We start from the raw sequence: 20,098 nt of genomic DNA, 5'->3' as shown, positions 1-20,098 counted from the left end.
TCTGCCAGCGGATCGGGCGTGCGATATCCGTTGAGGCTGACATGAGCCGGGCGACACTTACTCGCCGCGCGACGCATCACGCACGACCCGACCGACGCGAGACCACGAGAAATGTTTCAGAACCTTTTCGGTAACCCCAAGGGAGCGCAGAAGGGCGGAGCTCCCAAGGCTGCCCCCGCGGGTGCGTCGCCTCGGCGCGATCTCGGTCCCGGCGATCTTTCCACCTCGGCAACCCTCGCCGAGTCGACGCGAGGCCGTCCGCCCATCCCCTCGTCTCACCGTCCCGTCCCCTCCGTTCGCGTCCAATCGCGCAGGCAAGTGCCCGTGGGCGGACTGCAGCTGCGGCGCGGGATGCAAGTGCGGCGCCAACTGCAAGTGCGGCTCCAAGCGACGCTGATCACGCGGCACACTCGCGCGCGTCGTCAGCACCGAAACGACGAACCCCAGACTAGCGCATAGGTACAGGTAGACGAGCGAGAGCCAGCCGTCGCGGACCCGCGTCGGAGCGAGATGGTCCCGGCGCCGTCCATGCCCGACCTCCAGACGGAGGCCATGGATCTCGCCGAGAAGGGCGCCAAACTCGCGTGCGGCTCGAGGTTCAAGCGCCTGCCCCGCCTCATCCTCCGCAAGCTCTCCCTTCCCGTCGTCGCGGTGATCGCCATCATCTGGTTCGTCTACGCCGAGGCTATGGCCGTGGCGACGCGGTGGATGGAGAACAGCGTGCCCGGGGTGATGAACACCGGTGTGCTCTCGTTCAACGCGGGCGTCGGTTTCCTCATGTACCTGTGCTGCGTGTACAGGGACCCGGGGAGGGTGCCGACGGCGTGGCGACCCCCATCGCTGAACGACTTGGAAACCGGCGAATTGGAGTCCGGGGTTGACGGGGGGACGCATGGTCATCACGGCGGACTGCAGGAGCTCAAGCGCAAGGGCGGCGCGCGGTACTGCAAGAAGTGCGCAAAGTACAAGCCCCCGCGGACGCATCACTGCAGGGTGTGCAACCGGTGCGTTTTGCGCATGGACCACCACTGCGTGTGGGTGAACAACTGCATCGGCCACCGCAACTACAAATCGTTCTTCACGTTTTTGTTTTACATTACAGTCGCGTGTTGCCACGCGTTTGGTATACTGGCGGGGGACGCGATCGGGCGGTTCAGCGGCGACGACGACGACGTGGGGAAGAGCCACGCGGATCACAGGGTGAACCACGGCGAGGACGACGGCGTCGCCGCCTCCGTCGCCGAGATGGCCGCGTTGATTTTATCGCTGTGCCTGTCTGTGGCGCTTTGCCTGCTGTTCGGGTGGCACTGCTACCTGGTGGTGAACAACAAGACCACGATCGAGCACTACGAGGGCGTGCGGTCGAGGCTGGTGGGGCCCAAACCCGGCGACGTCGGTCAGGCGGGCGGCGACGGCTACGCGCCCAGTCTGGACGGCGTTCAGCACCCGTACTCGCTGGGTGCGAGGGCCAACCTGAGGGAGATCCTCGGGCGGAGGGTCGCGTGCTGGCTCGCGCCGGGGTGTTCCATCGCGGGAGACGGCCTGAGCTTCGCCAACGTCGCGAGCATGGGGTACGCGCGGTGGGCCAAGGAGAAGGCGCTGCGGGAGAGCGAACTGACCCTCATGGGCGAGGATTGATCGAGTTTATAGACTTTCATCGAATCCGCAATCGCGTCGTCGTCTCGCTTCCCTCGATACCCTCGCTCGTCCTCCGTGTCGTGTAACGTCGAACGTTCGCTCAGTCCGACCTTCGCATCGTCCGGCTCGCCGATGGCTGGATCCCGTGGCTCGCCGCCGACGCCGACGCCGACGCCGACGCCCGCTCGTTCATCCCCGCCGAGCGCCCGGGCGCGGATCCAGCCTCATCCCCGTCGCCACCGCATCCGCGAGCAGAGCGTCGGTGATCTCCTCCTGGCTCAGGCGGCGCGCGAGCAGCGGCACCTCGTCGCCGACGTCGGACGCGACGTCGGACGCGACGTCGTCGTCGTCCACCGCCGAACCCTCCGCGTCTTCGTACTCGCTCTCCCCGTCGGAGTCGCCGCCGTCGTCAGAGTCGGAGTCAGAGTCGGGGTCGTCACCGAACGACGGCGCAATCTCGACGGCGGTGGGTATCCGGACGTACGCAGCCGCGGTCGGGAACGGCTCGTTCGATCCCGGCGAGTTGTCGAACGAGAGCACCCGATTGGTGGGACCCGGCCTGATGACGTGCCGGGACGTGAAGTTGGAGAAGGGCGACGGCCTGGCGGGGGAACCCGAGTCGGGCAGAGTCGGTTCCTCGTTTGGGTCGGAATCCGAGTCGGTGAGCCCGCGCCGGGCGAGCGCGTTCGGGTCGATCTCCGGGCTGCTCTCGATCTCCGGATGTTCCTCAGGGCTCTTCGCGCGTCGCGCCTTCTGGGCGCCGCCGCGCTTTCGTTCGGTGACGAAGGAGACGGCGGACGCGACTCGCGCGAGCGCCGCGTCGAATGATCTCACCCCAGACGACGTAGACGCTGACGCGGTCGCTGACGTGGCCGCTGACGTGGCTGATTGCGTGGAAGTTGACGTGGATGTCGACGTGAGTGTCGACGTTGACGCCGCCGCCGCCGCGGGCTCGGTCTCGCGTCGCTTCGCCTTTGACGACCTCCGCTTGGGCTTCGTCGGCGACCACGGCCTGCGAACCTTCGCCTTCAGGCTGGGCTCCGCGTAGCTCACGTTCTTTGACCGCTCGCGCAAACCCGAGCGGACGGCGACCTGCGGCGTGTCCCCTGCCGTCGCCGCCCTGGGCCGCGTCGGAGGAACGAGGTTCTCCTCGTCCGCCCACGTCGCGTTCGGATCGAACGCGGGCGGCCGACGGAGAGGTCGGTTCGACGCGAGAGCCGAGACGGGAAACGTAGCCACGGGAGCCGAGAAGGATTGAACGGGCGTGTTGGCGGGTGTACGAGGAAGGGCGCGGGGGAACTCGCGCTGCTCGTCCTCGACGAACGCCCAGACGTCGTCGTCGGGATCGGGATCGGGCGCGACGTCGATGCGCGACGACGACTTTGGAAGGGCGCGAGCGAGCTCGGGCCCGGGCTCGGGCTTCGGCTCGGGCTTCGGCTCGGGCTTCGGCTCGGGCGGCGCGGGTGAAGGCGCGGGGCGCTCGGGCCGGCGCTCGCGCTCGCGCTCGTACGCGGCGAGACGGATCTTGAGCCTCGTTATCTCGTCGTTCGACGATTGGAGCTTGGCCTGCGGCGGCGCGCGGCGAAGGGGCGGGGGGTTTTCAGCGCTTTCGTTATTTGAACGCGCGGGAGAGGGGCTTACCAGGAGCTGCCGGGTTTCGCGCACGGCGGTGTCGTTCTGCTGCCGGAGGATCGCGTTGACGATGGCGGCCTGTTTCTCGGCGTTGACGGCCATGTCCGCGCGGCGCCGCGACTCGTTGACGTCCGCGCGAAGCTGCGAAGGCGCGGAGGGTGGTGAGGCGGGGGTTGCAGCACAGCTGTGTTTTCGAACAACGGGCGGGAGGGAAGGGGCGGTCTACCGTACCTTCCCGTTGTGGCGCGCGAGCTCCTGGTTGGCCACAATCAGTCGCTGCTGGATCGCCTGAGGGGTCATCGAGACCGCAGGTCTCTGCGGTTGCGGCTTCCGCTCGCGCGGGAGCATACCACCTCGAGGCGCGCCGCCCCCGGTTCGCGAGAAAAGCCCCGTCGCAGCGACTGCTCACCCAGAGCTGCGCGAGCTTTCTCCCAGCTAGCTAGCAGAAGAGCTTCCGGGCTACGTAAACCAGGAAGCACACGTGCAGCCGGGCGAGGTCAGAGGGGCGCTTGACGCCCTTTACGCGAAGAAGGGCGTGAGCGAACGCGGGGGTCCAGCGCATGTGGTGGGCCGCGAGCGCGCGACGAAGTGACCCCCTCGGGCAAAGTGCGAAGAGTCTCGAGCTGCGTGAAATTATCGGCTCGTTGTTGTTTTCCTCGCGGAGAGCGCAGAGAAAGGGGCCCTCCCGCACGCGGCGACATGGGCCCTCGGTTGATGCGGGTCCTGACGGACGATCCGCGGTTCACGCCGCTGCATCACGCGATCGGCCACGGCGAGCTCATCGACTGGGCCGCCGTTCACGAGGGATCGGCCGCGCGACGCCGGCACTCCGCGATGGTGCACGGGCTCTGCGGGGTGGGATCCGAGACGGCGCGACTCCTGATGCTCTGCGGCCTCACGCGGGTGGTGCTGAACGACGATACGCCCGTGACGCACGAGGATCTCAACACTCAGCTCCTCCTGACGGACGCCGACGTCGGCCGGCGGCGATCCGAGGCTCTCGCCGAGCGCCTCGCGGTCGCTTTCGACGGCATCTCCACCACCGAGGTCACCGCCATGGTCGGGCCGCTCCCGGACCCCGAGTCCGTCGAAGCCTCCCAAATCGGCGTCATCATCGCCACGACCGCGGTATCGTCGATGCGCGAGCTCGCCGACTTCACGGACGGCCTCCGCGAGACCAGATGCGTCTGCGCGCTCGCGCACGGCGCGTTCGCCTTCGTGCACGCGTCGCGCGACATCCCATCGCGCGACACAGCTGGCGAGCGTCGACATAGACGCGTCGCCTCCAAGCCGCCGCCGCCGCCCGCTCTCGTGGAGAGCGTCACGAAGCTCGACGACGACGGCGGCGGCGGCGCGACGAACGCGTACGCGTTGACGACGTGCGAGGCGACGCCCCACGGACTGGTGGTGGGCGATCGCGTGGAACTGGTTGCGAAAAGAACGGGTGAAGAACAAAAAAATGAAAAACTCGCGGCGCCGGGTCCGACGGCGACGGTGTCCGCGTCCACGGGCACGCACTCGTTCACGGCGACGCTTCGTCTTCCCAACGACGCTTTTTCGCCGGGCGATTGCGAGTACGTGCGGTGGGTGGGCGCCGAGGCGGTTCGTCTTCCCGACGACGCTTCATCCGCCGCTTCGTCTCTGGGAAAATCGCTCGGGTCGGGTCTCCAAAAGTTGAAAGACGGAAGCTCGAACGGACACCCGTCGCACGTCACCCTGCGGTACTCCGACGACGCCGCCGTGGCGCCCGCGCTGGTGCTAGCCCTGCGCGAGCTCGACGCGTTGGAGCCCGGGGACGATCCGTGCGCCTGGGCCGGTGAGCTGTTCGACGAGGTTCAGAACAAGGTTTGCTGGTTGGAGAACCCGACGGATCGCTGCCGTGAAGCCGTCTCCGAACTGGCGCGCGGGTGCAAGGTGCGAATCCCCGCCGTGTGCACCGTCGCGGCGTCGCTCGCGACGCACCGGGCGCTGCGGGCGCTGATGCGCGCCGGTGGCGTCGACGACGGGTGGATCGTCTACGACTGCGTCGAGATGATCGTCCCGATTTCGCAAAACAAATCCGACGTCTCTTCGCGAGTCGTCGCGCCGCCGGGGACGGAGGGCGCGCGGATCCTCCTCGGATCCGACGCCGTCGACGTGCTCGGATCCATGCGCGTGACGCTCGCGGGGGCGGGGGGCATCGGCCGCGAGGTGTTGAGGCTGCTGGCTCTCGCGGGGGTTGGCGTATGCGGCGGCGGTCGGGTAGACGTCGTCGACGCGGACGACGTCTTCAAACACGACCTCGCCAGGGGAAGTCTGTTGAGGGCGGGCGACGTCGGCGCGAACAAGGCGGCCGCGAGCGTCGCCGCCGTCGCGCAGCTGTGCGCCGCGCGCGCGAACCACGCGCGGGTGGACGATGCCGCCGTGGCGAAGACGGAGGGTGCCGCGGCTCCCGACGACGCGGTGGGTTCGCCGGGGGGCGTGGCCGTGTCGCCGCTCAAGTCGCGGCTCGCGTCGGACGACGGCGGCCAACCGGGTGGTGACACGTGGACTTCACACATGGCGTGGCTCGGGAGGGGGGGAGACGGAAAGGGCCCGGCCCGGTACGACGCGACGCGTCTCGAGGGCGTCGACGCGATCGTGTCGTGCGTGGACTCGCTCTCCGATCGAAGGGCCATCGACGAGCTCGGTTGCCGAACCCGGTGCGCGCTCCTCGACGCCGGCTGCGACGGCGACGCCGTATCGTGCCACGTGGCGGTTCCCCATCGGACGATGCCCTGGTCGTACGGCCCTCGGGACGCGCCGGAGTGGGAGCCCCCGAGTTGCGTGCTCGGTAACTTTCCACACGCGTGGGTGCACGCGGCGCGGTGGGCGAAGGACCTCTTCGTGGACTTATTCGTGGAGGCGCCTCGCGGGGTCAACGCGTACCTTGGAGACTCGCGTTACGCGCAGGAAAACCTGGACGTGACGAGCTCGAGCGCGGATTTGGGTTCCAGGCTGCGACATCTTCGACGGATACACGCGGGTTTGGTCAGTGAGCGTCCGTACGAGTACTCGCACTGCGTGTCGTGGGCGGCGGCTCGGTTCCGCGAGTACTTTGCGTTACTCCCGAATACGATGTTGAAGAACTTTCCGCCGGGGCAGAGGACGAGGGACGGATCGCCGTTCTGGAGCGGCACCAAGAGGGTTCCGGCGCCGATCGCGTTCGACCCTAACACGCCCTCGCACGTCACCTTCGTTGTGACGGCGGCGAACCTGCGGGCGGAGGCGTACGGACTGCGGGGATCGCTCGACCCGGAACTTCACGCGACGCTCGCGGCGGCCTCGGATCTCCTCGCGCCGGAGAAGGAAACCGTCCCTCAGGAGTCCGCGGAGGAGGAGGACGAGGCGGTGCGCGTCGCCAGGGACGAGGCGACGTGCGCGTCGCTCCTCGCGCAGCTGCCCGCGAGGGAGACGCTCGTCGGTTTCAGGGTGAGGGAGGCACCGGAGCCGCGAGCGGGTTCGCGCCAACCCCTCGCGTCCGCGTTCATCGCCGCCGCCGCGAGCCTCAGGGCGGACGTCCACCGCATATGCAAACCGCTCGGCGACGCCGACGGCGACGACGGAGGCGGGTTCGAAGCGGCGGCGAAGGGGGAGTGCGTGGATTGGCTCGGGTTGACGGCGACGGGCGCCAAGCCGGGGACGCCCGCGGCGGCGGCGCTCGCGGGCGCGCTCGTCGCCGTCGAGGCGCACAAACTCGCCGCCGTCAAGGCGTCAAAGCTCAGGGACGAGCAGGAGAAGCTGTACGGCGTCGTCGAGGGCGAAACGGCGTTCGCGAATCGCCCGTTTCGTCACACGTACGCCAGTCTCGGTGATTGGAGCGCGTGCGTCAGCGCCGGCTGCGCGCCGGTTGACGTTCGAGTGGCGAAGACGGGAAAAGGCGACCTTCGGTGGTCCGTGTGGGACGTCCTCGAGATGGACTGCACGGACGGGGTGAGCCTGGCGGGGTTCATCGAACGGTTCGAACGTGAAGTGGGGCTGGCGTGTTCGGCGATCAGCCACGGCGCGAGCTTGGTGTACGCGGATTTCATGAACCGCGCCAAGATCGAGGACAGGCTGCGTTCGCCGCTGTTTGACGCGTTGAAGCTGGGACCCGAAGCGACGCACGCGACGCTGTCGGTCGGCGCGTGCGACGAGAACGACGACGACGTGGAGATACCCGACGTTCGCGTCAGGTTCCGGTGAATCTCGTAATCTTAATTCAATCGGCGGCGGCGGCGGCGGGCTCGCCTCAAAACGTAAAATCGCAACTCGCTCGAATTCGGATCCCCTCACGACCCGCGCAACGAGGACCGCTTCCTCGGCGCCGGGTCGTCGAACCTTCCGCCGCCGCCGTACTCGTCCTCCGCGTCCTCGTCGTCGCCGCCGCGACCGCCGCGCGTCGATTTCAACCCCGCCCGTTCCCGGCGCCCAACAGTAGCGCCGCTCCTCTCCGCCTTCTTCGCCGATGAGCCGAAGAGGGACCCGAACCACGAACCGGATTTGGACCCGGACCCGGACGAGGCATCGTCGTCGTCGTTCGGCACGAAATCGTGAAACCCGATCCGTTCCTCGCGCCGAAGCGAGCGCGCGTCGTCGTCGTCGGTATCGTCGTCGTCGTCGAACGCGCCCCGCGTTCGATCGGCGATTGAATCTTTTCGAACGTCGTTAAAATCGTCCTCGCCGTCGGGCGCCGGCGGCTCTCCCCACGCGGGTATCTTCTGGTGGTGGTGTCGCTTGCCGTGGTGCGGCAGGCCAAAGTCCGCGGCGGGGACGTACGCGTTGGGATCTGTCGCGTCGGCGGCGGCGTCGGAGTCTGATGAGGCGCCGATGCCGAACGGGTGCGCGATTGCGTCGAAGAAACCTCCGACTCCTCCGTGTTTGTGCCCCTTGGACGGGTCGTTCGGGTCGACGCTGTCACCGCGTTCGATGGCGCGCACGGCGGGATCCACGAGCTTGCGGTTGACGTACTCCTCGACGCGCGGGATGGCGAGCTCCGACGCGCGCTTGGCGATGTCGTGCTCGAGTCCGCCGTGCCCGGCGTGCCTCCTGCGCTCGCGCGCGCGCCTCTTGTGTCGTTCGTCGCGCTCGCGCTCGTGTCGGTCGCGGGACGAGGAGGAGGACGAGGACGACGAGGACCAGGACGAGGACCAGGTGGAGGATCCGAGTCCGTGGTGGCCGGCGTGAAGGTCGTCGGCGTCGCGCATCCGATACCCGGCGTCGTCGTCGAAGGCGTCCGCGCGCCGCGACGACCGACGCCGATGTTTGCGGTCGCCGTCGAAGTCCGTGCGCACGAGCCCCCGGTCGTCGGGATCTAACCCGTGCGAGTCGGTGGTGTCGCCGATGCCGAACAGCGACGGCGCCACGAAGAGCACCAGCACGATGCATCCGAACATCACCATCTGCTTCTTGCCGAACAGCCTGCCGGGCCTGCGCGCGGGGAACCCCGCCTTGGGCGATCCAGCCATGACCTCACGTCGTACCACGTGGTACCTGGTACGACGGTCACGAGCCGGGTGCGGTGGACGTTCGCGGCGTGTCCGACCCGCGTCCCGCCGCGGTGTCGGGGCGGTGCGACGATCGGGCGGTGATCGAACGCGGCCGAACTCGAGTCGATCGGGCGTCGCACAGCCGTGCGCGCGCCGGAGATGGGCCGAAAAAACGATTCTCCTCCGGGTTCCCGCCAGCTAACACTTAGCCGATCACGTCCAATCACCAACGGTCTCTCGGCAGGTTCTGGAAGTTCGACAGATGCGAAGATCAGGCTGATTCGCGTGCGAGTTTGGCATTAGAAGCGAGAGTATTTTCCCGTTTCCGCTGACTGACGAGCTGTGCGTCGTTCACGGAAATGGCGGCAAACGTAAACTGTCCCGCTCGAACTGGCTGTGGCACCGCGCCGATTGTTGACTTTTGGGCTTTGAACGAAGGCACACGGCCATCGCGCCGGAGATGGGGCGCAACCGCCTGTGCCAGTGCGAGCCCCCCCGCGAGGTCGTCGACGCCGAGCTCGCCAAGCCCGAGGACGACCGCAAGGTCCGCAAGGACCCCGCCGGCGTCTGGCGGTGGAAGCAGTGCGGCAGGTGCGGCAGCCTGCGCAAGAAGCGATGGAGGGAGACCAGGCACCGCGCGTTCGCCGAGCGCGACGAGTACGTGACCAGGGTGCTCGCGAACATGATGCGCGACGACGACGAAGAGGAGGAGGAGGATGAGGAGGCTGAGGATGCCGACGCGGACGGTGACGATCCCGGGGCGGCGAACCCGGGCGACGCGAACGCGCTCGTCGCCGCGACGCGAGTGTTCGCCGGGGAGGTGCGCTCGGCGGTGCGGGAGGTGGCGGCGTCGCCGGGGGGCTCGCGCGCCGCGCTCGCGATGCTCAGGGGGCTCGAGGAGGACCTGAAGATGCGATGGGGCGTCGCGCTGGGGGGGTATCGGGGCGGGGAAGGGGAAGGGGAAGGGGAGCAAGCGTGACCCTGGCGCGACGAGGTGACGAGGGTGAACAGACGAGCGAGTGGTTAGCGCGCAGCGCGCAGACCCCGCACACGCGGGCCGCGGGGATCGGCACCTCAACAATCGGCGGATCACAACCGCGCGCAACACCCCCGTCGCTCCCATCCGCGCGCGCCGCCGGTCCGATGTTCCGCGTCTCCCGCCTCGCCGCCGTCGCGGCTCTCCTCGCGATGTGCGCGCACGTGTTCCCTCGCGGCGCGCACGCGCTCGGCGTCACCGACGACCACCCCCTCGTCGCGCGACAGGGCGCGCCCGATATGGCCCTCTGCGATCGCGCGGACGCGGGCCACCGCCGCGCCACGCAGCGCGGCGACCAGATGCTCAAGCTCGGCAGGCTGGAGGTCGCCGAGGCGTGCTACCTCGGTGCGCTCAGGCAGAAGAACGACTTCCCCATGGCGCTCTACGGCCTCGGCGAGGTGCACACGCGCGCCGAGGACGACGACCGCGTCGATCTCGCCGAGTCCGCGTACAAACTCGCGCTGGAAAACTGGCCGCAGTACGTCGACGCCTACATCGCCCTCGGCGACCTTCACGAGCGCCGCGAGCGCAACGACGACGCCGTCGCCGCCTACACGAAGGCGCTCGAGGTCGCGCCGGGCGACGTCATGGCGTGGGAGGCGCTGGGACGCCACCACCTCGCGACGTCAGATTTCGACAAGGCCAAAGAGTCGTACGAAAAGGCTTTGACGACGGCTACGAATGGGGAATCGTCCCCGGGCCTGATCCTCGGCCTCGCCAAGGCGGCGTGGGGCGCCGGTTCGAAGCTCGAGGGCGCCGAGGCGACGAAGAAGTTCGTCGAGTGCGTGTCGCACGCGGAGAAGGCGACGAACCTGGCGCCCGATTTCGGCCAGGCGGCGCACTGGAACGGCAAGTGCCGAACGCACCTCAAGCAGACGAAGAAGGCGACGGAGCTGCTGTTCCGAGCCGTCGAGCTCGACCCGGAGCAGCCCGAGCACCACTCGTTCCTCGCGGGTGAGCTGGTGAAGCTCGGGCGGGTGAAGGAGGCGCGGGAGGTGATCATGAAGGGCATGGAGTGGGTGGAGAAGGACGAGGCGGAGAAGGAGAAGGCGTTTCAAGCCGCAGCCGCCGAGGAGGACGCCAAGGACGAGCTGTGAGTGCAAGGACGAGCTGTGAGTGCAAGGACGAGCTGTGAACGCGGGGCCAACCCCCGAACGGACGACGCGTTCGACTCTCGGTCCGATTATTTTTAACACACGTTTGATTAACCGGTTTCGACACACGCGATGCGCTTTCACCGCCTGTCGTATCGGGGATCCTCCCCTGGCCTGGCTCCGGCTTCCTCGTCCCTGCCGCCCCCCCGCTCGCCCCCCCTCGACCCCCCGCCCCCGCCGCGCCCGTCGCCGTAGGGCCCGCGCCTGTCGCGGTCGCGGTCGCGGTCGCGCCTACCGCGCCCGCGGTCGGGTCCCCCGCGCCCGTCCCGCCTCGGCGACGCGTCCCTGTCGGACCTCCCGCCCCCGCGGGTCCCGCCGGCGGATGCCACGTCGTGGGAGAACCGGCACTTGTCTCCCCGGGTGCACCGCCCGACGGAGAAGTCGTGGCACGCGTCGGACCTCTTGTTGCCGCCGCCGCCGCGTCCACCCCGGTCACCGCCGCCGCGAGCATCGCGTCCACCCCGGTCACCGCCGCCGCCGCCGCCGCCCTTGGGCTGGTACTTGCCCTCCATGGCGTCCTCCATCAGGTCCATGGCCTTGTACCTGTCGCGCTTATCCCGGCCGAAGATGAGCATGAGCTCGTCCCTCGACTCGCCGTCCGCGGCTGCTCTGTGGTCGGTGAGGAAACAGAACGTGCTCGTCTCCTTCTCGATGCTCCGCAACACGTTACCGCCCTTGCCCGACAGCCGACCGGCCTTGCCGGAGGGCACCGGGAGCTCGAGCACGTCGTCGCGACCCTTGGGGTCGACGCTCAGCGCTCCCTTTCGCTGCTTCAGGAGCCAGTTGAGGTAATCCCAACACCGCCGGCGCTCGTCGCGGTTGCCAGCCATGACGGCGACGTCGCCGATGTACTCGAGGATGCACCCGGACGCGGCTGCGAGCTTTTTACGCGTGGATCCCTGCGAGGAGAGGGTGGAGAAAATCGCGCGTGAGCGAGCGACGACGACGAGGCTTTCGGCCAATACCGACGGGAAAAATCGATTGCGAAATGTACGGATAGACAAGGGAGCTTCCACGCCCCGCGACGGCATACCAGCCCGCGGGAGTGAGCCAGAGAACATCCGCAAACCAGTAGATTCCATGTTCGCTTACGAGAGAGAGCAGAGTGATCGCATGCCGGGCAGGGTGAGAGCCCCGACAGATCTACACTGGTAAGCGCCGGCGTGCTCGAGAGGAGCCGAGATAAAAAATGAGAACGACCCAACGAGACCCGAGCGAGGCTGTACGGATAGACAAGGGAGCTTCCACGCCCCGCGACGGCATACCAGCCCGCGGGAGTGAGCCAGAGAACATCCGCAAACCAGTAGATTCCATCTCCACTTACGAGAGAGAGCTGAGTGATCGCATGCCGGGCAGGGTGAGAGCCCGACAGATCTACACAGGTAAGTGCTCCGGGCGACGACGACGAAAACCGATAACGTCCCGACGAAAAACCCCGAAAACCCCGTAGGAAACGGGCTTAGTGTCTCACCTGTGCACCGAGCGCGTACGAGAACTCGTCGTCGTGGAAGGGGAACACGTCGTATCCCCACCCGTCGCCCTCGCCGTCGCCAACCTGCTCCAACCGCTTCCGAAGCTCCTTCTTCTCATCCACGAAGAACCCTCTTCGCTTGTGCTCCACCGCGCTCATCACCTTCAGTTCCGCGCCGCGCCTGCTCCTTCGGCTACCCAGGATCATGAGCTTCTCGACGCCCTCCTCGGCGCCGCTCGTCGGCTTGCCGAAGAACATGAGCGTGCCGTATTCCTCCTCGATGTTTCGAAGCACGACTCCGTTTTTGCCCATGACGTACGCAACGCAGTCCAGCGGGACGCTCACGATGGACAGGTCGTCCCTTCGCGCACCACTGGTGTCCACCGTGATGGGACCCACGCGCTGGCGCAGCACCCACTCCACGTACTGCTTCGCCTTTCGCCTGTTCTCGTCCTTGCCGAAGATCTCCAGCCGATGCTTGCCGTCGTCGGCGTCGAGGAGGTCGAGCCTCGCGCCCGCGACTCTCGCAACCTTGTCCTTGGTCTTGCCGCCGGTGCCGACGAGGAAGGCGGCGTCCTCCGCGCCGATGATCATCTCCATCGGGGGGTTCTTGCGCGGGTTCTGCTAGACGCGGGTGGATGGGAAGGAGGCGAAGGCGAAGGCGGGTCAGGGACGAAGGGATGGATGAGATGATCTTTCGCCGCTCGTCGGCGGTTAGGTCAAAAGAGCCGTAACAAAACAAGATGGGTGGGTGCCGGAGGCGCGCGCGCGCGACGCCTCGCGATCGACCCGTCGCGCGTTCGATGAAGTCGCCGATGCGAGAGGTTCGTGATGATGCGATTCGCACCTTTTCCTTCTTGGGTTCGTCCCTCCGCGGGCTTCGTTCGCGCGGGGGAGTACGCTGCCGTGGGGGCGATGGCTCCGAGTCGCCGTCGGTCCGCTTAGGTCGGCGGTCTTCGTCGTCGGTGTCGGAATCCGCGTCCATGGGCTGATCCTCCGCCTGCGCCTTGGCGCCCTCGTCGGCCACCGCGTCGTGCATCTCGTCGTCGCTCCCGCCCATCGCGCGTCTGTTCGCCCGCGCGCCGAAGGGTGTGCTGCCGGGCGGCGAAGCGAGCTCCTCCCAAAAACCTTGACGAACCGCCCAGTCAGACGCGCCAGACTCTCACCGCGAGCGAGCGCACTCGTCACAGCGCTGGTGGTGAAATCTTACGACACCGCAGTGGTGCGCGCGCGGCGGGCGCACCCCTCGCGCGCCTCGAATGGTCGTCTACGGCGGGATCCACCTGCTCGCGGAGGACGATGACGACGATCTGTTCGGCCAGCGCAAGTCCACCGACCGCGTCACCGCCCCGACCAGCGTCTACCTGCCCCCATCGCGGGCGTGGTTCTCGCTGTACAACCAGCGCGTGACCGTGCCGGTGTCCCCGGCGGAGGCTGCGCGCCGTCGCAAGCTCGGGCTGATCCAGCGCGCGCTCTCGGACGACGTGATGCTCGAGATATTCAAGCGCATGTCCCCGGTCGCGGTGGCCAGGGCGGCGTGCAGCTGCAGGCCGTGGCGCCTGCTCGCCGCGCACGAGGACATATGGGAGCGAGCGGCGCTCGACGCGTGGTCGGGGCGCGAGCCCCCGGAGGTCACCGCGCGCGTGTGCAGGGACAGGTACCACGACAGCTGGCGTCGCATGTTCCTGGATCGCGTCCGGATGCGAACCGAGGGGCTCTACGTCTCACGAAACACGTACATCAAGGCTGGGATGACCGACCTCACCACCGAGAACGTCAACCCCGTGCACATGGTGTGCTACTATCGCTACTTCCGATTCTTCGGCACCGGAGAGTTCTACTGCAAGACGTCGCCGCACAAGCTCGAGTCCGTCGCGAAGACGTTCAGAGACCGAAGGGCGTCCGCGGTGGACCCGAACATGTACTACGGGTGGTACTCCATCGCGGACGTGGACGGCGAGGAAGGATCCGACGAGTCGCGCCTGCACCTCGAGTGCGCGCCCGTCGAGAGGCTCACCGGCGACGGCCGCGCGACCGCCTCTTTACACATGTGGCTCCGGCTGCGTTCCACGCACCCGGGCGGGAGCAACCGGCTGGATTTTGTCAAGCTCGCGAGCGTGGACGAGTCAGAGCCGGTGCCGGCGCCGACGGCGGAGGAGTGGAGGGAGATTGACGACCCGGAGATGGCATACAGGAGATCGTGCGGCATAAACGTGAGGCGTTACGTGGGCCACGCGAGAGTGCGCGAGCTGTCCAGGGGGCTGAACACGATGGTGTTCGTGCCGTGGGAGGACGTGCACGACCACGTGCTGAACCAAGGGACGGATAAGATGGATTTTTTCGTGACGGGGTAGCCGCTGGGAGCGAAAGAGACGCGTTTCGTTTTGGCAGTGAAAGTCTCAAAAGTCTCAGCGTCCCCTGGCCGCCTGGCGCGCAGCCTTGCGCGCCGCGCGCTCCGCTTTTTTCGCGGCGACGCGCCCTCCGCCCTCGCCGACCATGGTTCGCTGCGCCGCCGCGTTCTCGTCGTTTTTCTCCACCTTCGGAGGCTCTTGCTGCCACCTGGCGTTGACCCGCTCGCCGAAGGATTTCCCAAACGACTCGACAACCTCGGGCGACAGCTGGTTGGATCGCATGTCAACCTCCTCGATGGTGCAGTTTGAGGCGAGCAGCCCGCGGATCCACTCCGCGCCGTCGTCGGAGATCTCGTTGCGCTGGATGTCCAGACCCAGCAACGACGGGTTCTCGGATAAGGCCTCGGCGAGCTCCCACGCGCCCTCGTTGTAAATTTTGTTGTACCCCACGTTGAGCTGCGTGAGGGTGACGTTCTCGCAGAGCATCTCCGCGACGTCACCCGCGTGCTCCGGGGTCAGGTCGTTACCGCGCAGGTTGAGCATCCGCAGCGACGTGTTAGACTCGAGCGCCTTCATCAGTGCGCGGATTCCCCCGCGTTCGCCGTCGCCCCCCGCGTTGTTCACCGCCAGATCCAGCGAATACAAACCCGCGCCTCGCTTCCCGTCGGATAAAGTGTCGGACACTTCGTCGTCCGCCGAACACGTGGCGTCGCCCGATTCGATCGGCTCCAGAAGGGGCGCGAGCGCCGCGACGCCGTCGGGGCCGAGCACGTTACACGCCAGGTCCAGGTGCTCGAGTCGCCGGAAGTTGCCGGACGTCAGCGCCGCCGCCAGCGCCTTGGCCCCGTCGGCGCCGATGGAGTTGAAACCCAACTGCAGAACCTTCAGCGCGCAGGGCGAGTGCGCGGTGGCGAGCGCGCCGGCGAGCGCGATCGCACCCTGGCAACCGAAGCCGCTGTGCGCGAGGTCAAGCCTGCGAAGCGTCGCGCCGCATCGCACGACGCCGTAGCCGATGGATCGGCACCCCAAGACGCCAACCTGGTTATCGCGCAGGTTCAGCCGGGTGATCGGAACCTTCGGGCCGAGCGCGTCTCCGAGCGCCGCCGCGCCAGGGTCGTTGATGTGGTTCGAGCCGAGGTCCAGCCATCGCAGCTCGCACACCGGGTCCCGTCCGTCCCCGTACGGGCTCTCGTACGTATCGGCGGCGTCGCCAGCCGTGCCGGCGTAATGTCCGCTCCACTCTTTCCGCAACAGCTCCTTCTCCTTGGCGGCTACCGCCTCCGCGGCTCGGCGAATCGCCCCCGCGAGGGACATGGCGCCCGGATCCTTGATGTTAGCCTTGCGCATGGCGAGCCTCTGAAGCGGGAACCCGCCGCCGTGCTTCTCCATCATCGCGGCGCACCCCCTGGCGGCGCCGCATCCGAGCTTGAGCGACCAGCTCGCGTCCACCGATCGCAACCGCCCCGCCCTCGCCGCCCTCGCCGCGCACTCGAAGACGACGTGCGCGCTGTCCACGCACCCGCTGTGGATCTTCACCCTCCGTAAACGCATGCGCCGATCGCCCAGCACGTACCGCACATCCCCTAAACTCTCCTCGTATCGTTCCTCGTCGCGCGTCGCCGAGTCGATCTTCACGCCCACGTCGCACTCGAAGAGCGTCAGCGACGGGCACGCCTCGAACACGGCGTCCACGTCACGAACGCTCCACTTGCCGTTGTCCCCTAAACTCCCGCACCGCAGCTCGCGAAGCTGCGGGGACTCGCGAGCTAAGTCGAGGATGTCCCCGCGCTTCGCGAGCCGCGAGCCGGTGACGTCCAGAACTCGAACGGCTCCACACGCGACGCCGCGAAGCGTGCACAGCGCCGCTGGGGTCGCCGCGCATCGCAGGTCGATCTCCCGCCACGCCGCGTCCGCGAGGTGGCCGCCGCCCTCGACGTGCGTCGCGGTGCCCATGCTGAGCCGGCCGCTGCTCCACCGGGGCTCGCGCCTCAGCGCCGGGCGGTGTTGTTGTTGTCCGGGCGACGATGACAGCGTAACGGGGGGCGAAGATCCGTACACGACGCCGTCGTAGTAGTCGGCGGAACCGGTGACGAGCGCGGGATCGTCCTCGACGACGATGTCCGGGGACTTGAGCGCGGCGCGTTCGGCGCTGCGCACCGCCGCGACCCGCGCGCGCTCGACCGGGGAGAGGTGCGAGAGGACGTGGATGGCGGCGGAGGCGTCGAGGTCGGCGAGGAAGACCCCGGCGCCGGACTCGGTGAGCTCGCGCGGGGGCGGGGGCGCGGCCGCCATGGCCGCGGCGGCGCGAAGCTCGCGGCGACGCGCGGCGCGCGCGCGCGATACGTGCGCCCACGGCCGCCCCGAACCCTGCGCGGCGCTCGGGGGCTTGTCGCTGTCGCCCCTGCTGTCCGCCTCGCGCAGCTCCGCGTCGCTCCAGTCGCTCTCCGACGCCGTCATGGATGCCTCGTCGGCGTCGTCGGCTTGGCCGTCGGCGCCCCGCGACGCGCCGCGCGCGCGATCGCGCGCGCGCGTCCACGACGCGTCCCTGACCTCCGGCTCGTCCATCGCGACGGCGGGCCCGCGCGCCGCGAGGTGGACCGCCCCGAGGCGATCCGATAGGGCGTCCGCGTGCACGACCATCGCGCGCCGATCGAAGTGTCCTGTGCGCCTGAGGTGGAGCGCACGTCTCGGGCCAATCCCGCGTCGACCTGTGGCGGGGAGAGGCCAGACTGGAAAATATCTGACGGAAACGGACTTTAGGCTAACCGCGCCCCCGTATAGTTTCGAATATGGGTCCAATCTGCTCCAAGATATTTCGGATTTCCCAGACGGACGCACGAGCAAACAGACAGCCGCGACGGCGCCAATACGAGTAAACGTACTGCAGTGTTAATTTAGCGAATTACTGCGTACTTGTAACCGCGCCAAAGTGCCGACAGGAATAACGTTATATCGCCCACATTGCGTAGAACGCACCGCCGCGAGCGCCCCGTATTACTGCGTATCACTGCGTAGAACGGGCCTCGCGCGCCTGGATATCGGCACCGCCCCATGGGCTGCGGCGCGAGCAAGGCTACGTCTACCGCGGACGCCCCCGCGGAGCCCCCGCGCGGCGGCAAGAAGGCCTCCGACTCCGGCAATAACATAGCCCCCAAGGGACAGACGACAACACATTCGGGGGCTGACACGGATGCCCCCAAAAAGAAGCCGTCCAAGCTGGACGAGGCCGACGGCATCGGCGCCAACTTCGACGCCGCCGCTGCCGTCACCGTCGCAGCGGGCACCGCCACGCTCGTGGCGGGCACCGTGAGCTCGGACGCCAGAGGAGCCCTGAGCTCGGCAGCGTCCACCGCGGGCTTGGGATTGTTGGCATTCGCGAAAGAGCTGCCGTGGGTCGCGCCGATAGCCTTCCTGATCGCGGGCGTCGTCACCGCGTCCGCCGAGGTTCACACCCTAAAGGCTGACGCGCAGGTGTTCTGCAAGAACGTCCAGAGCTGCGAGGCCATCCTGAACCAGGTCGCCGCCAAGGGATACCTGGGCCACGTGCGCGAATCGGTGGAAGCCCTGCAGCAGACCCTGGAGGATGGCCTCGCGTTCTGCCAACGGCTCAAGCTCCAGTACTTCATCACGCAGCTCATCATGAGCGGACGGGACACCGTCAAGTTTCGGGAAATATCCAACAGCATGCACAGGCAGGTGTCCGTCATCGCCGCCGCGGCGTCCATCGACGTCCAGGCGCAAATCAGAGACGACTTTGCGCAGGGGGAGAAACTGAGGGAGAAGATCGAATCGTTGGGCGGGTTCGGCGAGGTGGCGAGCGACCCGACGAAGATGACCGTCGCTCGCGAGTTTCTGAAAGCCTCCGACGAGCTGTTGCTGTCGTCGGTGGAGAACGTGCGCGACGCGGTGAAGGCCGAGGCTGAGAAGAACCGCGCGGCGATGGAGGCGATGGAGCGAAGGGCTTCGGAGCGGATGGACACTTTACGGGCGCAGTCGGAGGCGCAGGCCAAGGTGCTGCAGGACCAGGTGGCGCAGCTCACGAGCATGATGGCCGCGGTGCTGGGACAGCGGACGGGCGCGGCGGCGGAGACAACGGGGGTGACGCTGGATTTTGGGAGGGAGGACGGAGGCTTGGGCGGCGGCGGCCCGACCGCGTCATCCCCTCCGGAGCCAGAGTCGTCCCCTCCGGAGCCAGAGTCATCCCCTCCGGAGCCAGAGTCGTCCCTTCCGGAGCCGCACCCGGAAACGCCGGAGCAGGAGCGGGAAACGCCGGATCCCGCGCCCGAGCCTCGACCCCGCGTCGCGACGCGGGACGAGGCCGACGCCGTCGCCGACTCCGTCTACTCCGGCGCCAACGTCCGCGACATCATGTCCAAGATGGACCTGTACGAAGACGAGGCTGAGCGCCGTCGCGTGGTCTCCGACTCTGCTCTCGAGTACGAGGAAATCGGGGACCTGGTCGATAACGACGACCTGCACCTCCTGACTGACGCGTGCGCCAAAGAACTTGGCGTGACCGACTCGTTCATCGGCATAATCGACTCGAAGCGCCAGACCTACGTCTCCCACTCCAAGTTTGACGTGAACACCGGCGAGGCCAGAGCCCACGGCGACGGCCTGTACTGCGCCAACGTCGGCACCGTGTGCAAGCACGTGGTGAAACGGGGGGACGCGATGCAGACCAACGGTCCGACCCACGCGTCGATGGCGGGTATGCCGAACTTCACCGACCCGGAGTACGAAGCGATCTGCGCCGTCGACCACGCCCAGGGCGCGATCCTGGGCGACACGTTTGCGCAGTTCGCCGAGTACGTCGACGCGAATTCTGATAAACCCGACGACGCCAAGATCGAAACGGAGTACGACCGGAGGGGCGAAGCGCACCCGCACGGCGCGGAAAAGGTCCCAACCGTGGGTGGCATGCGCTCGTTGGCCGATACCTTCCTCGGTTACGATCACATTCACTACACCGGAGTACCGATCAAACTGCAAGGTCAGACGGTGGCCACCTTCTGCGCAATCGATCGAGAACGGGAGAGGCACGACGTGGACGTCGAGAAGGTTAGACTATACGCGGCGAGGGCGCAGGCGATGCTGGAGAAGCGCGCCGCGGAGAAAAAGCTGGCGAGGCTGGGAGTGCCGGCGGTCCCACCGACGGTGGCGGCCGTCGCGTGATACCTTTGTATAATATTTTTTATGAGAGGAAAGTGAAACGGAGTGCGGCGGGTCTGGAATCTGCGAGCACGGCCGTCACCGCTATAGCTGCAAGGACTGTCGTCGCGGCGCGTGAAATCCTAGTTTCCAATTCAATCACGGCCCGTAGCGCTACG

At 67.5% G+C, this 20,098-nt stretch overlaps 11 protein-coding genes across 11 annotated transcripts; 6 read left to right on the top strand and 5 right to left on the bottom strand.

Annotated features, from left to right (window-relative positions):
• The first annotated feature begins 67 nt into the window (after nucleotides 1-67).
• Nucleotides 68-1,676, top strand: MICPUN_108043 (predicted protein). Its single transcript, XM_002501581.1, has 2 exons — nucleotides 68-181; nucleotides 315-1,676. The coding sequence occupies exon 2, from the start codon at nucleotides 511-513 to the stop codon at nucleotides 1,636-1,638; it is 1,128 nt and encodes a 375-aa protein (XP_002501627.1). The 5' UTR covers nucleotides 68-181; nucleotides 315-510; the 3' UTR covers nucleotides 1,639-1,676.
• Nucleotides 1,677-1,827: 151 nt separating this feature from the next.
• On the bottom strand, nucleotides 1,828-3,570 carry MICPUN_57584 (predicted protein; the record flags this gene model as incomplete). The annotated part of the gene is made up of 2 exons (XM_002501206.1): nucleotides 1,828-3,411; nucleotides 3,502-3,570. 2 exons carry the CDS (start codon nucleotides 3,568-3,570, stop codon nucleotides 1,828-1,830), a joined length of 1,653 nt encoding a protein of 550 aa, XP_002501252.1.
• Nucleotides 3,571-6,141: 2,571 nt separating this feature from the next.
• MICPUN_74537 (predicted protein) lies at nucleotides 6,142-6,480 on the top strand (the record flags this gene model as incomplete). Its single annotated transcript, XM_002501580.1, has 1 exon — nucleotides 6,142-6,480. A coding segment is annotated over one exon (339 nt), but the record flags the coding sequence as incomplete, so codon positions are not given.
• Nucleotides 6,481-7,559: 1,079 nt separating this feature from the next.
• MICPUN_52682 (predicted protein) lies at nucleotides 7,560-8,735 on the bottom strand (the record flags this gene model as incomplete). Its single annotated transcript, XM_002501205.1, has 1 exon — nucleotides 7,560-8,735. One exon carries the CDS (start codon nucleotides 8,733-8,735, stop codon nucleotides 7,560-7,562), a length of 1,176 nt encoding a protein of 391 aa, XP_002501251.1.
• A 481-nt stretch (nucleotides 8,736-9,216) lies between these two features.
• On the top strand, nucleotides 9,217-9,735 carry MICPUN_57581 (predicted protein; the record flags this gene model as incomplete). The annotated part of the gene is made up of 1 exon (XM_002501579.1): nucleotides 9,217-9,735. The coding sequence occupies one exon, from the start codon at nucleotides 9,217-9,219 to the stop codon at nucleotides 9,733-9,735; it is 519 nt and encodes a 172-aa protein (XP_002501625.1).
• A 126-nt stretch (nucleotides 9,736-9,861) lies between these two features.
• On the top strand, nucleotides 9,862-11,005 carry MICPUN_108042 (predicted protein). Its single transcript, XM_002501578.1, has one exon. The coding sequence runs from the start codon at nucleotides 9,900-9,902 to the stop codon at nucleotides 10,887-10,889; it is 990 nt and encodes a 329-aa protein (XP_002501624.1). The 5' UTR covers nucleotides 9,862-9,899; the 3' UTR covers nucleotides 10,890-11,005.
• A 21-nt stretch (nucleotides 11,006-11,026) lies between these two features.
• On the bottom strand, nucleotides 11,027-12,028 carry MICPUN_57579 (predicted protein; the record flags this gene model as incomplete). Its single annotated transcript, XM_002501204.1, has 1 exon — nucleotides 11,027-12,028. The coding sequence occupies one exon, from the start codon at nucleotides 12,026-12,028 to the stop codon at nucleotides 11,027-11,029; it is 1,002 nt and encodes a 333-aa protein (XP_002501250.1).
• A 377-nt stretch (nucleotides 12,029-12,405) lies between these two features.
• MICPUN_99886 (predicted protein) lies at nucleotides 12,406-13,477 on the bottom strand (the record flags this gene model as incomplete). The annotated part of the gene is made up of 2 exons (XM_002501203.1): nucleotides 12,406-13,041; nucleotides 13,265-13,477. The coding sequence occupies 2 exons, from the start codon at nucleotides 13,475-13,477 to the stop codon at nucleotides 12,406-12,408; spliced, it is 849 nt and encodes a 282-aa protein (XP_002501249.1).
• Nucleotides 13,478-13,778: 301 nt separating this feature from the next.
• MICPUN_70437 (predicted protein) lies at nucleotides 13,779-14,771 on the top strand (the record flags this gene model as incomplete). Its single annotated transcript, XM_002501577.1, has 3 exons — nucleotides 13,779-14,366; nucleotides 14,412-14,617; nucleotides 14,675-14,771. Coding segments are annotated over 3 exons (891 nt in total), but the record flags the coding sequence as incomplete, so codon positions are not given.
• A 32-nt stretch (nucleotides 14,772-14,803) lies between these two features.
• MICPUN_108041 (predicted protein) lies at nucleotides 14,804-16,086 on the bottom strand. The gene has a single exon (XM_002501202.1). The coding sequence runs from the start codon at nucleotides 16,080-16,082 to the stop codon at nucleotides 14,826-14,828; it is 1,257 nt and encodes a 418-aa protein (XP_002501248.1). The 5' UTR covers nucleotides 16,083-16,086; the 3' UTR covers nucleotides 14,804-14,825.
• A 1,733-nt stretch (nucleotides 16,087-17,819) lies between these two features.
• On the top strand, nucleotides 17,820-19,943 carry MICPUN_57575 (predicted protein; the record flags this gene model as incomplete). Its single annotated transcript, XM_002501576.1, has 1 exon — nucleotides 17,820-19,943. One exon carries the CDS (start codon nucleotides 17,820-17,822, stop codon nucleotides 19,941-19,943), a length of 2,124 nt encoding a protein of 707 aa, XP_002501622.1.
• Nucleotides 19,944-20,098: the final 155 nt, after the last annotated feature.

The sequence above is a fragment of the Micromonas commoda genome, chromosome 4, assembly GCF_000090985.2.
Source record: "Micromonas commoda chromosome 4, complete sequence".
Lineage (NCBI taxonomy): Eukaryota > Viridiplantae > Chlorophyta > Mamiellophyceae > Mamiellales > Mamiellaceae > Micromonas > Micromonas commoda.
Note: the sequence above shows the minus strand (reverse complement) of the source record. Positions and strands in the feature narration are given on the sequence as shown.

Excerpts from the sequence above, each read along its gene's own strand:
- MICPUN_108042 (XM_002501578.1), top strand. The coding sequence starts at position 9,900 with ATGTTCCGCGTCTCCCGCCTCGCCGCCGTCGCGGCTCTCCTCGCGATG.
- MICPUN_108043 (XM_002501581.1), top strand. The coding sequence starts at position 511 with ATGGTCCCGGCGCCGTCCATGCCCGACCTCCAGACGGAGGCCATGGAT.
- MICPUN_108041 (XM_002501202.1), bottom strand. The coding sequence starts at position 16,082 with ATGTCCCTCGCGGGGGCGATTCGCCGAGCCGCGGAGGCGGTAGCCGCC.